Below are 15,553 nucleotides of genomic sequence, written 5' to 3'. Positions count from 1 at the left end.
TTATGTTGATCATTCGGTAGCTGTTTTCCTAGACCATTTGATGCCTAAGTTCCAACTACTTAAACTTCCCTCTATTCCAGTCTCTGTCTCTTCAACTCAGCAAAACCACTATCCTTGCCTTAAATTTTACTTCAGTATCTTCTGAAAGACCTGCCTTATAGGGGAATTAGGAACAAGTAAAGGGTTTGCCTTGTTTATTTCTCCTCTTTTAGGAATCCGTCCCATACTTCCTGCTTCTGCATTCTCTGAGAACAGTCGTTTCACATTTTGTCCGATTTTCTAGTTATTTATGACAGGACAGCAAATTCAGCATAAGTTACTTCATCATTGCTAGAAACAAATGTTCAAATCATCTAATTTTAAAAGTCTGTTTCTTGGCATACTTCATAGTAACATGAAGAGAATACTTTTGGTAAGAACTGAAAGTTTTGATGTAAGTGAAGTGTTTGGCTTCTCTCCCTAGTTGAAAATTCTTGTATACCTTTGACCTCCCCCAAAACTTAACTACTAATAGTCATTGTTGAGGGGTTACTGACGACATAGTCAATTAACATGTATTTTATATATGTATTATATATTGTGTCTTACAATAAAATAAGGTGGAGAAAAGAAAATGTTCAGAAAGACGTAAAGATGAAAAATGACATTTACAGTTCCATAATGTAAAAAATCCACATGTACATGGACCTATGTTGTTTAAGGATCAATTGTAAGTGGAAAACACATTTAATACACCTAACCTACTAGACTCCACAGCTTAGCCTAGACTACTTTAAACACGCTTACAACACTTACATTAGCCTACACTTGAGCAAAAGTCACCCAACACAAGCCTATTTTATAATCAAGTGTGGAATAGCTCAGGTAATTTACTGAATGCTGCACTGAAAGTGAAAAACAGAATGGCTGTATGGTCCAAGGTGGTTGGTTGCAAATAGTCACTTTACCCTCTCGATCGTGGGGCTGACTGAAAACTGTAGGTCACTTGCTGCTTCCCAGCACCACGAGAGTATCCTACTGCACATCAGCCCAGGAAAAGATCGAAATTCAAAATTTGAAGTACGTTTCTACTGAATATGTGTCACTTTTGCAGCATTACAATAAAGTAAAAAACTTAGGTCAACAGGGGCTTAATGTATATACATATAGGCACGCACATACATGTATCTTAATATGCCAGCTCCTTTCAGTGATACTTGTACTTTTTGGAAAGAGCACACTGTCCATCCCAATGCAGGTTAGGATGAGCTTTGATTTTTTTTTTTTTGGCTTTTGATAGTGTAGAGAGGGACCTAATTTCCAATCTACATAGAAGGTTCTGTTTCTTTGTATAGTACAAATAAATGACTGCAATTAGCACTATTGTTACCAGATCTCTGGATAACTAAAATATTAGTCTAAGAACTCATCTGTTTAAATAAACCTAAAGTACAACACATTTTTGGTATGGGTCCAAAACTTAAAACCTCACCTTTCTGATATACACTGAGGCAAGAAACAGAACAAAAATTTTCTTTCTAACTCAAAACACAGTTACATCTATGGGATAACCTACTGTTTATCACTAAATTGGAAATTCAAACCAGTTAAGAGAAAAAAATTATATAGCAATATTATAATAAGATAAAAGATATATTTATCTTATTTTATATTTATCTTATTATATATTTATAAAAGATAAAATGGTAGTTTAAAATGTATTTTAAAAAGAGCTTTTATAACTTTCCAACTGAAGTAGAAAGGACTCCAATAAACTAATTTATAATAAATGTTTGCAAATTACCAAAAATGGAAATTCCTTATTCTATCCATGCTTTGTTCATTCCTTCTCATAACCAAAAACTTTAAGTGGTTAGATTATTTTTCCTTTTCATACATTTGCAAATCTGCCATACCAACTTGCATGAATTTGCAAAATGAGTAAGAATATATGAACATGTTTACAATGAATACCACATAGAAATTTTTACTTTGGCTCTAATCTGAATTTTCTCAGGGCTAACTTTAGGGCTAAATTTTAAATCATTGAAAGAACCCTTAAACATTCTTGTTTTTTCTTTCTACGTCAGAGGTTTACTTCCTGATGTATGATAAAACCTAATCTTAGGGCTGGACAAAAGAATCAAGCCTCTAGTTCTTAGCTGTACTTACTGAGGTCTAGTTAAGTGCCTCCTTTATTACAAGCAACAAATGTAATTGCCTCATGGCCTGCGGGTGTCCATTCAACAAAAGAGGCTTTGTGAACCAACCCACAGGTGTTACTTTTCTTGATTCAAGTGAAATCTGATGCAAGAGTCCACAATATCAAATTACACATTTGCTAAACTGCAAACTCATCTATTTAAGCAAAAAATCTATTTAAGAAAAAGTTCCAACTGAAGATTATTTGTATGTCTGACCTTTCAAAAATTTCAAAAACCAGAGAACCCTAATAACAAATTGTTAATTAACCCAGTTTACCAGATGTTTTATAATTTATAGCCAACAAAGGTAGTGTGTGCACTGACCTGCTACTACTCATGCCTCAGTAAGGTTTCTAAAATGACTATGAATGAAAAGGGAAACAGTAGTTAAAGAAACAAACAAAACTCATGAAGACAAGGAGAAGGATAAAGTCTTTGGAATCCTTTTTTGACATTTCTTTCCTCTTCCTGAATTATAAAAGAAAAGGAGAGGGGACACACATTTCGCGAAAGCAATCAGATAAAGCCTTCTTTTTGGCAAAAGTAAAAGGGGTGATACATTATAACACTTTAATCTTAAGGGTATGTAATTTTCCACATGTATTTTAAAGATTTTGTTTTGGGTTTCCTGGAATAAATGTGAAATATAAAAATGCAAAATTTCCCTACCCTGGAAAAAAGCCCATATGATGAATGTACATTTCATTTTACTGTCATTTCATTCTAACAATTAATGCCAAAAATTCTTTTAATCTTCTTTTATATGTTTATTTTTGAAAGACAGAAAGAGACAGAGCGTGAACAAGGGAGGTGCAGAGAGACAACGAGACAGAATCTGAAGCAGGCTCCAGGCTCTCAGCGAGCAGTCAGCACAGAGCCTGATGCGGGGCTTGAAGGAACAAACCGTGAGATCATGACCTGGGCCAAAGTCGGATGCTCAACCGACTGAGCCACCCAGGTGACCCAAAAATTTGTTTTTTATGTTACTACCTTCCAGTTAAGCAGGGTCAAGTCAAATTACTATATACCATTATGTGGTTAATGCATATTCTGCTTAATCATGACTTCCGTAACCAAAGCATAGCCATGGTTAGATGCTGTGCACACAAGCTACTGGAAAGAAAATAATTTATCATATAGTTCTAAGAGAACTTCATAAAACCCAGTATTAGTATGGTTCATGCAAAAGCAAAATTAGATACACTGTCAATAATTGTTGGGAATTTACTCTTCCTCTAACACCAACGAACGCTATAAAGAAAGATACGTGACAGAAAGTGAAGCACCGAATCCTCCTAGAGACAATCAAGTAGAAGAGCTTTTGATAACATAGGGCACAGAAAACCTTGTTAATCTTTAATTTCAATAAATGGGAGTCTCCACTGTCAGTTATGGGTATCTTTGAAAGCCAAACTCAATGAACAGTTTCACATTCTATTTTCACTGACATTCTCCTCGGCACAACTTCTTGCCCACATTTGTCTACCTGGAGTCCTGATGGTGGTACTCCCAAACACTAGATGCTTGACAAAAGGATTAACATTTCTAAGGACCAGGCATGGAACAGTTAATACACTGGTTGTTGCAGTGGGTACTATTTCTGGGCCGTCCTGCTTCTTTTTCTCCCCATTTATATGCTGACTTACTACTGTCCTATCTGCATCATTCATGGGGCCTGTTACTCTTCTTCCCTACTTAAAAACATGCCACCTTGGGTTCATTAGCCAATTATTACCAAAGAGGAATTTCACAAAAGTTCCAAAAAGCTACAGCTCCAGGTTGGAGTAATGGTGGGGGAATGCTTTTTACTAATAGGTTCTTTCATTATTGAGCATCTGCCTGCTGAATAGGTTTAGAGCTTAATCTAAGACTTGACTTGCTCATTCTCACAGCTATTGCAAGCTAAGCTCCACAAGTACTTAATTCCTCCATCCAGCCTGAAGAGGAATTTCTGATGGGCTGTCTAAGCACAGTGGTTAAAAGATACAGTCTACAGAGCAGGAGTCCTGAGTTCAAAATGTAGCTCTGCCACCCACTAGGTTAAGTACCTTGGACAGGTTAAACATCTATATAATTGAGACTAATAAATACCTTACAGAAGTATTTTTGAGAACCAAATGAAATAACACACAAGGCTCCTGGTACCCAGTAGGTGCTCACCAAATATTAGCTATTGTGGTTACCACTGCCCCAGCTGGTATGAATGGGTGATACTGCTGGGGCAGCGGGTATGAATGGGGTCTGATGGGCTGACCTTGTCCCTGGTTTCCTATGCAATCTACCGAGTTCTCTGAAAAGTGAACTGTGCTTTGCAATTTTATTTTACGTTTTTGGTATTTTTTTTTATGTTGTATTCAATTATATAGTTCTGGTACTAGCCAGGACTTGAAGTCAGTATAATTAAGAACGTACATTGTGAACAGATGCCACAATAATCTCTGGGGCTCAGACTCACAACCCCAGAGATCAAGAGTCACATGCTCTTCCGACAGAACCAGCCAGGTGTCCCTTAATTATGCTGATGTAATGAAATTCAGTTCTTAAGATCAAATCTCCCAAATGTAGTACAGACTACCATTTTGTTTTTTCAACAGGTATCTCAAGCAATGTTTATTAAGTATCAAATGCTTAGGCTCTCCTTGTGAAGCATGCACTTCTATAGAACTGTATACCAACTAGTCAGAAAATACATCGGGGGGAGGGGAGGGGGAGGTGTTAGGACTGAAGCCAACAAATATGCCTTTTCCATCCAAGTGCTAACCTGGCCTGACCCTGCTTAGCTTCCGAGATCAGGTACATTCTAGGTGGTATGGCCGCAGGCAACAAATATGCTTGGCCATCATAGCCATCTAGTATGAATGTCCCAATCCTATAGTATTTTTTCTAGGACAACACATTATTTTGTTCTTCTTTTCTGTTCTACTTGTAAAATAATGTTACTGTTTTGTTTTTGGATTGGTACTTAAAAGAAACATCTCAATTCTCATTTCAAGACTCTGTAGCTTCATTTTAATATAGCCTAATGTATACATTCTGGCTCTCATATTCCAAAGGATGAGCCTAACTTAATGTAACACAGGGTATATCAGAGAGTAGTAGAATAAACATGTAAATAATGAATTTTCTCATGCTCTCAGAAAAGGCTAAACAGCAAATCAGACACATACTGAACAAAATATGCACTATCATGTTCCAACAAAATTTTGATTCCTAGGACTTCAAATAATTCTTCCCAAAGTCAAAACTCATCCCTATATGAATTTACTCCTATAGATGAATGAATGTGGCTCTTTTCCATTCCCTATGGTTCCTATACATAACTGTTTCATATAGATATTGGCTAGAAAGCTTATATAGCACCTGGTATGGTATGAGAAATAGAAAATCTGGGGTAGAAAAGAGTCTATATTCCAAAGAAGAAGTAACTGAATGAAATACGTAGATCTTTTTGTATTTGATGTTTCTAATGCCTTAAAACACACACACACACACACACACGGCATTATGTTGCATGTTTTTCTTACAGGTAATACTTCTTTCACTTGTGTTTTATTCATCAAAACCACAACTCTAATGCACCATACCTTGGAAAGTATTTAGAAGGAAACCTAGCTTTGTGAATACAAAATTCCAAGTTAGACTAGTGGGTGACAGATGGCATTTTTTGCAATGATGTAATAAGGTACAAAGAGGAGAATAGCTGGAGATCTTCAAAAAGTTAAGACTGATCTCTGAGGGCTGAGAGCACCAAGACATTGTTTTAACTAAGAGGTCATGAGAATACACTGTGGACATCCAGAAGGGAATTGTATACTCAAATGTTATTCTAGGAAAGCCCTTGTTTTTTTTTCCTACTTACAATAATTTAGTTGCTACAGTATTAATTTAAAATAAAGTTTCTTAAGCTTATTAGATAAGCTATATCTTCTCTTCATTTCCCAAATTAACATGTCCCCCAGAATCTCCTAATGTTCCACCTACTCCTATTCCTAAATCCAGAAAGATGGCTCCGTTTTAAGCCCTTCAATTCCATTTCTTTCAGCATCCAATCCTGTCTAGACATTTCCTTACTCTTTCTCCAAACTCTGTACCGGTTTCCATTCTTAATGTTATTATCTTAATTATGTCTTACAGCCTATAAACTGGTCTGTCAGTCTCCAGTCTTTCCCACTCCAAGCTTTCCTCTATTAATCTATCCTAATATCAGAGTGTTTATTTTTATTTTTTATAAGAATTTAATATTGGGGTTTACACAAGAAATAAAAGTTTTATTTTTTATTATTTTTTAAAGTTTTTATTTTAAAGGTGATTTTCAAAAACTGTATCTGATAATGTTATTTCCCCATTTGAGACACATAAGGAACCGAGTGCCGTTTACCTTTTCATTTCTTTTCACTACCCACCTCTCCCCACTGTATGTTCCAGACAGGAGAACTTACTTTTGGCAGATGCCCAAATAACAATGATACACTCTCCCTTCCTTCTAAACCTTATGAATATGCTGCTTCTTTAGAATTTCAACTCAAGTTTTATTCCCCTGCCTCAGTCTGGAAAAATCCTATTGATTCCAGATAAATATCGTCTTGTGACTTTTCATAGCACACTGTATATAATTCTATTACATCACATTGTAATTCTTTGTCTGCTCTTCCAACTTGGCTATTAGCTTCTAGAGCTATACTGTCCATTATGGTATCCACTCGTGATGCATGTGGGCTTTTAATTTTACATTTTATATAAAATTCAAATCCAGTTCCTCAGACACACTAGCTGTGTGTCCTGTGCTCAACAGCCACATGTGTCCAGTGGTTACCATATGGACAGTGCAGATCTAGAATATTCCAATTTTGCAGAAAGGTCTATTGCACAGTACTGTAGGCAGAGATTTAATCTATTCTAACGTAGTTCTGGCCTTCAGGTAAGTGTTCAATAAGTAGTTATGGAATTAATAAATACATCAGTTAAAAAAAGTAAAAGGAAATTGTGAAGTTAATGTCTGGCACATTCTGCCCATCCCTTCAGCTTGCCGAGGACCATTAAGTCTTCTCTTCCATCCCACCCCCCTGCCTCCCAAGTCCAGTGGCTCTAGCTGCTCGGGGCACAGCCTTATTTGAAAAGATGCCTACATGCTACAACTGGTTTGGGGCAGGTACTGTATCTGCATTTAAGGTCAGTAATCCATATTGGTCCATGTCCCTACACCCACTTTGACTTTCTTTTCATAGGTAAATCAGGTCAAATTTCAAGTTCCTTCAGATGACAAAAAGTTTCTCTAATCTTTCCTGATTTAGAGATTCATATACTTAAATGGTCCTCAGCAAGCAGTAGGGGTGGGCAAAATTTGCCAGACTTTAATTTCTGCAGGAAGTAGATCAGAATCCTAAGTTGCATCTTAGAATTTTAAATTGCTCACCTTACAGCTTTAACTTTTAAGGAGGCATATCTCTCTGTTGGCACTTCCTGTGTGTTTAGTGGGGATGCAGGCACTAACTGTGCCAAACTAAACGATTCCTATGTTTGCTTACAATAGTTATGAAAATTCTAATTCAAGAGGGAAGTATTCATATATGTAGGTTAGCAGTACAATGGCTTATAATGCCAACAGTTTCTCGCTAACTCATAATTTTCAACTGTTTTATGACAGGCATACCTACTGTTATATCTGTTATTCATCTTTTCCAATTATAACTTTAGTCAGATGATGATTTAGTAGAGTGAGGTTGCATTTATGGAATAACGTTAAGTGAGTCACTGAAACCCACAGAATCTTAATTACCCAAAGTGGTAACATAAGAACTTCTTTTAGATGCTTATTTCAAAAGACATTTCAACATATTCCACCTAGGCAACAACAGCTTTCCAGCACAGCACTGTATCAGATTAGAACACATGATGCTTGGAATATATTCTCTACCATTGGAGACAGAGTCTGCTTCAGGTGCTGACACTGAACAGCAGCATTACAATTTCAGTCTTCTTAATTTCTCCCAGTTCCTTTTAGGCAATCTTAAAGTAGAGAGGTCTCATATAACTTTCAGATAAACATACATAAACATTTCCATTTTCCTGAATTGCATAACCGCCTCCCTCAATTCACACCAATGGCACAGATTTTTCAACTTTGAGTGGTTAAAGTATATTTAGGTGAGCAAAACATAGTTTTAGGAAGACTTGTTACTCTTTCAGCACAAATGCTGATCTTCATATGTATATGAACATATGTATATATTTAAACATATATGATAAAATACATTTCTATAAAATAAAATTCTATAACTATAATATGTTATTATTAAAATAAGATTAAATTATTCTGAAAACATTCAGAGAACCCACCAGAAAATGTTTACATTGTGGGGACCTCAAAGATGATTATTTAAAGTTAATATCAGGAGAAAAACACCTCAGAATTGTAAACAGTAAGTCAAATTTATCTTCAGAATTGTGTTAGCTATAGGATGAAAAAGTCACGTCATCTCCGCAGTGAACTTGACTTTAGCAAAAGAGTAAACATATTTCCTCCACATCAGCTGCAATCAAGGCATTAGCAGTATGTCATGATTGATTATCCTGGGACCCGTTGCTGAGAAATGGATGTGCAGCAAAGGTTTTTATCACTATAGTCTGCAAAAAGCAAGTCTCTTGCTTAGATATCCTAGTTGTAATAAGTGACATTATTAGGTAGTTCTTCTATTTAAATGACATAAGGATTTAGTGTATCAGCAGCTTATAATAAACAAGCCCTTTCAATCTGATGATTCCTTTCCCTTCGCATAAGTACTTTTTGTGTTTATAATACAAGTGGTAATAGAAGACCATATGGTTGTGACTTTTAGCTAAAGTAAATGACATTTAAACAAACAGAAAAACAGCATTAAGATATTCAAGGATTTGAACTATAACCTAAATACACAGTACACATTAAGGGGCTATTAGTGTTAACTTTATACAGTGACCATTTTCTAATGGTGTCCAAATAGTGAGTTTTTCAGTTTGCTGATCAGTTTTGCAGAAATATTTTCCAATACACTGTAAAACAGTTTTTATCACTGACATATTACCTCATTTACAACTTCTCCTTTTAAAAACACTATCCCACCAATATATCTTGAGAACATTTAGTCAGTTCTTTCTGAAATGTAAAATTGTTTTCTATTGCTTATATCTCTCTCAATAACAATGATGATGTTGTTACTAATATAATTTTTTATTTTTATTTTTATTTATTTTTAAATGTTTTTTATTTATTTTTGAGACAGGGTGAGCAGGGGAGGGTCAAAGAGAGAGGGAGATACAGAATCCAAAGCAGGCTCCAGGCTCTGAGCTAGCTGCAGCACAGAGCCTGACATGGGGTTCAAACCCACAAACTGTGAGATCATGACCTGAGCTGAAGCCAGACGCTTAACTGACTGAGCCACTCAGGCGCTCCTATAATTTTTTTTTAAAAAGGTAAAAAATAGGGGCACCTGAGTGGCTCAGTCGGTTAAACCTCCGACTTCGGCTCAGGTCATATCTCGCATTCATGGGTTCAAGCCCTGCGTCAGGCTCTGTGCCAACAGCTAGCTCAGAGCCTGGAGCCTGCTTCCAGTTGTGTGTCTCCTTCTCTCTGCCCCTCCCCCTCTCATGCTCTCTCTCTGTATCAAAAATAAACAAAGCATTAAAAATTAAAAAAAAAGGTAAGAAATACATTCCTTAGTCACCTAACAATCTGTTGTTTTGTGAACATTTCACCTTTTGTGTATAACACTGGAATATGTGGTAGCAAGAACCAAAAAGTTTTAAATGACCTTATATTTTGACGGGTTAATAATAAAGTAAAACCATAATTTTTCTAATAAGTATAGATATGTTTCCTTTAATAACAATGAAAGACTGTGAGTCTCTAATTACAGGAATATAATGAAATCCCCATAATCACAGTCCTATTAATATGTCTATTTAATACAGAGTGGCTGCTATGGTTGAGAAGCTAATAAATAAAGTTAATTATATGAAAGATTTATGATTCATTTTACAGTGAATAACCACTGCAAAGTACATTTAAAGGAACATTTACCAATTACAGGTAACAACTTTACCCATGGCTAATCTGCCAACCAATAAAAGGATCAAAAGAACAAAATACTTGCATAGTAGTTTGTATGTGCAAAATTTCTTATATGTCAGAATTTCTACTGAAATGTAGAAAACTCTCGTGACCATACAATCTAGTGAGCAGGCACTGCATGTTGCTAGGGCAATCTAGCTGTCACCTTACCAAAACTACCACAGCATTCCTAGGGCAACGCTGGGGTTTGTCCAGGGCATCTCATCCACCATGCCTTTAGAAGATTTAGTCTAGATCAGAGTATTCCAAACTGATAAGTCAATTCAGAGCCAGCTGACTTTAGTTTGCTTAATAAAAGAGCTAAAAAATATCACTGATTCCAAATGGAAGTCACTTGGGGAAAGAAACATTTAATTGGCACTTTGCTGTCCTGCTACAAAGTAACAGGGAGGGACATCCTAATATTTTCCTCAACTTCCACCTGGAATTAAGGAAGGTGGTCAGGTAGCCCTACTGTGGAAGGAGCTTCACTTTCAAAACATCTATGAAGACTACTAGAACACAGTATTATACAGTGGAGTGAGCTACAGGAACCAGTAACGTCATGCACTCACTCAGGGGCAAGTTTGCAGTAGAAATTGGGGAGTAGAACAGAAATTACAAGAGAACATGCTTGGACCCTACACATATATACGTTTGTCCACCCTTCTAGTATTTTTAAAGTACATACCAGATGTAAAATCAAAGTTTAGGTGCTGGGAAATCAAGGTCAAAACAATTCTTGCCATGAAGAACCTTGCTGAAGGGTCAGCAAACTATTTCTGTAAAGGGCAGACAGTAAACAGCCTAAACTTTGCAGGCCACATCGTCTCTGTTACAACTACTCAACTCTGCTCTTGCTGTGAAAGCAGCCACAGACAATATGTAAACAAATAAGAGTGCCTATATTCCAATAAAGCTTTAAGCGCAAGTACAGGCAGCAGGAAGAATGATCATACAGGGTCTTCAGGATACTATAAGGCCTAGGCTTTTCTTATGAGTGAAATGTGAAGTCACTTGGGTCTTTGGACAAAAGACTAACATTATTACACTTAAAAAGCACCATTAATAAAAGGATCATTTCAGCATCTGTGTGGAGAATAATCAGTGATGGGGTAGGGAGGACAGAAAATGAGAAAGGTAAAAAGCAGAGAGCAGTTCAGAAGTAATTCCAAGAAAACAAGCTATGAATCTGTCTTGCACCCCAATGGTAGCAGCATTTGCTAAATGCTCCTACTTCCAATTAAATATTTTTGGCAAATTAGTGGCTTTTAAGTTCAAATTCAGGAATTCCTGTAGTATAGAAAGGCAAGTTATTCAAGATGTTTGAGCTGAGTATAATAGGTTTCTTTGAAAGTCACAAATGAAGCTCATATGCTAGGAGCCAATGCTTAGCCCACAACCCAGAGAATGCATTATTGGCCTCAATACCATCGAAATGAGCAAACTCCACTCGAACAGCACCTGATAGGGACTGCTTGGTTTCCAAATGCTTAATGTAAAAAATAAATCATGGTTTGTAAGTGTTGCTGCCACATGGACTTTTAGAACTCTGCAATGAATAAAATGGTTCCACATCACTTAACCAATGATCTGTTTATATTCTTTTTTTGCCAACTTAGGAACAATGGCATTTCTTTCATATGCTAAACTCTAAGTTCTAGGATCCAAATGACAATTTTGGTGTTTTGCTTACTGAAGCACCTACTTAGGAGAATAATTTTTTTTGTTTTTTGGCCTGGAATTCACAACATGTAATATTCATCATCTTTACCAAGCAACTCAATCAAGATCTGAATAGTAATGTCTTCATCATAAACAACAATGATTTTCCTAAAAGGATACATAGGTAAGGGAAAGAAACCCATCTCGTAAAGTACACACCAGTGTGCTGCTTAGATAGCTGGAAAGGAGCACGCTAGAGGGGGAGATCCTGCAAAGGTCTGGATATCTCTTCAGAGTGCTCCAAACTTGGATGAATTTTTGTTATAAATCACCTTGATTAATGTAGCACATTTGCTAAAGTGATTCTGTAATAACCACACAATTCTAATTGCTTGAAAAGCCCAGCCTAGAAAAACTGGTGGAGGCAGGGAAGCCTTCAAAAAATCAGTGGCTTCTCTTTCAGGACCAAAGTTGCCCCTTATCAGAAATACTTCCTTTTCTTTGTAAAAATAAATAAATAAATAAATAATGAAGACAAGTACATTTAGGGGAAGGACAACTGGATAAGAGTATATTGATAATCAGTAGAAGATATTTTGGGAGAAGTAGTAGTAGCATGGTAAGGAGTACAAATTTTGGATGGAGCCAGGCTACTTGTGTTTGAATTCCAACTGTTTCTCTAGCTGTTTGAAACCGGCAATCTATTTAACCTCCCTGCTGTCCAGTCTTCTCACCTACCAAATACTACTATTTCCTATCTTATTGGGTTGCTGTTTTGATGATTACCTAAATTAAGCCTTGTAGAGTTTCAACAGTACCTGGTACAGATTAGGTACATAATAAGTGACAGCTAATAGTATTACAATAATATCTGTCACTTAAAGAAAAGTCAAACCAAAGTAAACAGAATATACCTAGAACAATATGGCAGTGTCCTCAAATTTATTGATTCATAGAACATAAAAATTTGATGAATATATTTCCTTAAATAGAATATTCAAAATATTTACATCTTACAGTCCTATGATTATTTGCTCAGATTACTTAGCAAAGATCTAATCCCCTGATTTTCTTCCTCTAATAACTCTTAAAAAGAAAACACCAACAATTGTGTGATGTTTAAGTATACAGATAGTAGATGCCATCATTTATATATTTTGTTCTTCTGCCTATTGGCAAAATTATTTCTGGCCTCAAGAATATGCTTGTTGCTAAAGTAAGTTAAGTGTGCCTAGAGTGTCTCATGAAATGTTAACATCATATGAAGATGAAATATTATGCAAAATTCTGACATTTTTAAATGAAGTATAAAAGAATGCAGAGTCTATGATGAAGGTCATAGAAAAAATAGGTTACCTGATAATACACTATCATCTTCAACATTATTATCACTATCAGATGACAATTACTAGTATGTTTAGCATTGTGATAATAAACATCAAAAACATTTGTACTACTGAATCATAGCGCCTTATGGGTGATACATGAATATTTAATAATCTACTGATCAAACTTACAAGACAATCAAAACCCATTATAGTTAAAAATAAATATACAAGGATCAAGATGATTTAACTTTTAATTAATTATTTGTTTATACTGGGGATGAAGATAGTTATCAGTAAAGTTCGTCAACAGATGTAACAGCTACATCAATAATTTGAGGGTGACACAGACACAAATCATGAAAGACTACTGAATACTGAAAACGAACCATGGACTGAAGGGGGAGGGGGAGGTAGGGAAGGGGGTGATGGTCATGGTGGGGGGCACTTGTGGGGAGAAGCACTGGGTGTATTATGGAAACCAATTTGAAAATAAACTATAAAAAGAAAACTAAAAAAATTAAGTTATAATTACTAAAAAGCACATGCTCAGTAAAGAAAAAGCCATCCTCCCCAGCCAGAAGCTCTGTCACAGCAGTCAGGTGATTGGTGAGAGGAGCTAACATTACCTCTGGTCCTCACTCTTCCATCCTGCTGCTCTTGCTCTCTTTTTCTAACTGGATAATCAAGTTGACTAGAGTAAGGCATATACAATTTCTATTCTAAAAATTTTTAATTGGATTTAAAAAGATTAAACTACAGACCTTGATTTTACCAGATTTGCCACTAACAAGTCAGTGGAAAAATCTAAGCCAGCATCCTAGATGCAATTTAGCTGGCAAGTCTCCTTTGTCTTCTCCAATCTAGGACAATTCTTATCTTTCACGACTTTGGCATTTTCTAAGAGTATTAGTCAGTTATGCTGCAGAATGATACTAAGGGTTCACCTGATGTTTTCTCATAATTAGACAGATGTTACACTTTCTTTGCAAAAACACCACAGAAGTGATGTACCCTTCTCAGTGCTTCACTTCAGGGGCTACATTATGTTGACATGTCTTTTTATTGGTGAAGTTAACCTCGATGACTCAGAGTCCAACGTAGGGCTTGAACCCACGAACCATGAGATCATGACCTGAGCGAAAGTCAGATGCACAAAGGAGAAATCCAGGCTACCCTTGATACAAACATATTTAAATTCTACTGAATGTAGCATTTTAACTTATATTCAAAATATGAATCAAAGTTATTTTCTTTTGTCAGTGTGTTCAGTTAATGCTAATCAATGAATAACATAATTAAAAGAGTTACTTACATAACTATGGCTTTTAAAGAAATCTGATGGACTATTGGTGAGGATTTTGTCTCCTTCCAAACCAATTACTCTTTTACAAATGTTTGATTTTGGATCACTTGGGCTTTTTGCAATCACAATGTCACCTCTGAGGGGGAAAAAAGCCAAAGAAAGGCCAGTGTTATTTATTAAGCATAAACACATGGATGGCACCGCTATCGTACTTTAATAGCCAACACCCTTCTATCCTCTCACATATTGGCCCTCTCATACATTGACCAGCTTTGTGACTGTTTTATGGGTCACAATACTAGAGTAGTAGAAATGCTATGAGAAGATTTTAAAATTTCTGGTAATTCCATAAGAATTACCTTCTTGCACTGTACCCAATTTTTAGAACCAAAACTACGTAAAAGCAATTCCACACAAATACCAACAAATTAAGTAAATTTCACTGCCCAGCCATTAGTACTGATTGACTCTAGAGCACATAAAAACATAGAAATAGAATATTTCCCTAGAGCACAAGGAACTGAGGAATTACAGTATACAAACAACCCAGATAACTTACAGGATCGTCAAAAAGACTTATTTTTGAGGAACAATACCAGAAAATACAACCAAATAAAATGCTAAAAGCTGCCAAAACACATACTACAAAAAATAAATTGGCATATCAAACATAAATAACCAATATGTGTAAAATTATATATGGAAGGCATGATTCATGGAAGAAGTAGCAATATACATGTACTAGAAAAACAAGATCTTTAAAAGCAGAAATGAAGGAAACAAATTGGAGGAAGGAGACAAAATAGGGCTAATGCCACAACCAAACAGAACACAATGCTCTTTCTGCAAAAAATGAGTAGTAAGTGAATTTTGTTGACTAATACACATATTTGAAAGGATGTAATACATTTATTATTTGTACATAGCTGCAGAAATAATTTGATGTTACTTATAATAAAAGGTGCATATATCAAAATGTCAAAAGCCA

General features: G+C 35.8%; 1 protein-coding gene across 7 annotated transcripts in view; it reads right to left on the bottom strand.

The window, feature by feature from the left end:
• Nucleotides 1-15,553, bottom strand: part of IMMP1L (inner mitochondrial membrane peptidase subunit 1) — an 81,746-nt gene that overhangs the window by 5,748 nt on the left and 60,445 nt on the right. For all 7 annotated transcript variants that reach the window (XM_029956257.1, XM_029956256.1, XM_029956259.1 and 4 more), the window contains one exon: nt 14,575-14,701. In XM_029956257.1, the coding sequence (XP_029812117.1) occupies nt 14,575-14,701 (127 nt within the window). The remainder of the gene's footprint in view (nt 1-14,574; nt 14,702-15,553) is intronic.

The sequence above is a fragment of the Suricata suricatta genome, chromosome 11, assembly GCF_006229205.1.
Source record: "Suricata suricatta isolate VVHF042 chromosome 11, meerkat_22Aug2017_6uvM2_HiC, whole genome shotgun sequence".
NCBI classification, from domain to species: Eukaryota; Metazoa; Chordata; class Mammalia; order Carnivora; family Herpestidae; genus Suricata; species Suricata suricatta.
Note: the sequence above shows the minus strand (reverse complement) of the source record. Positions and strands in the feature narration are given on the sequence as shown.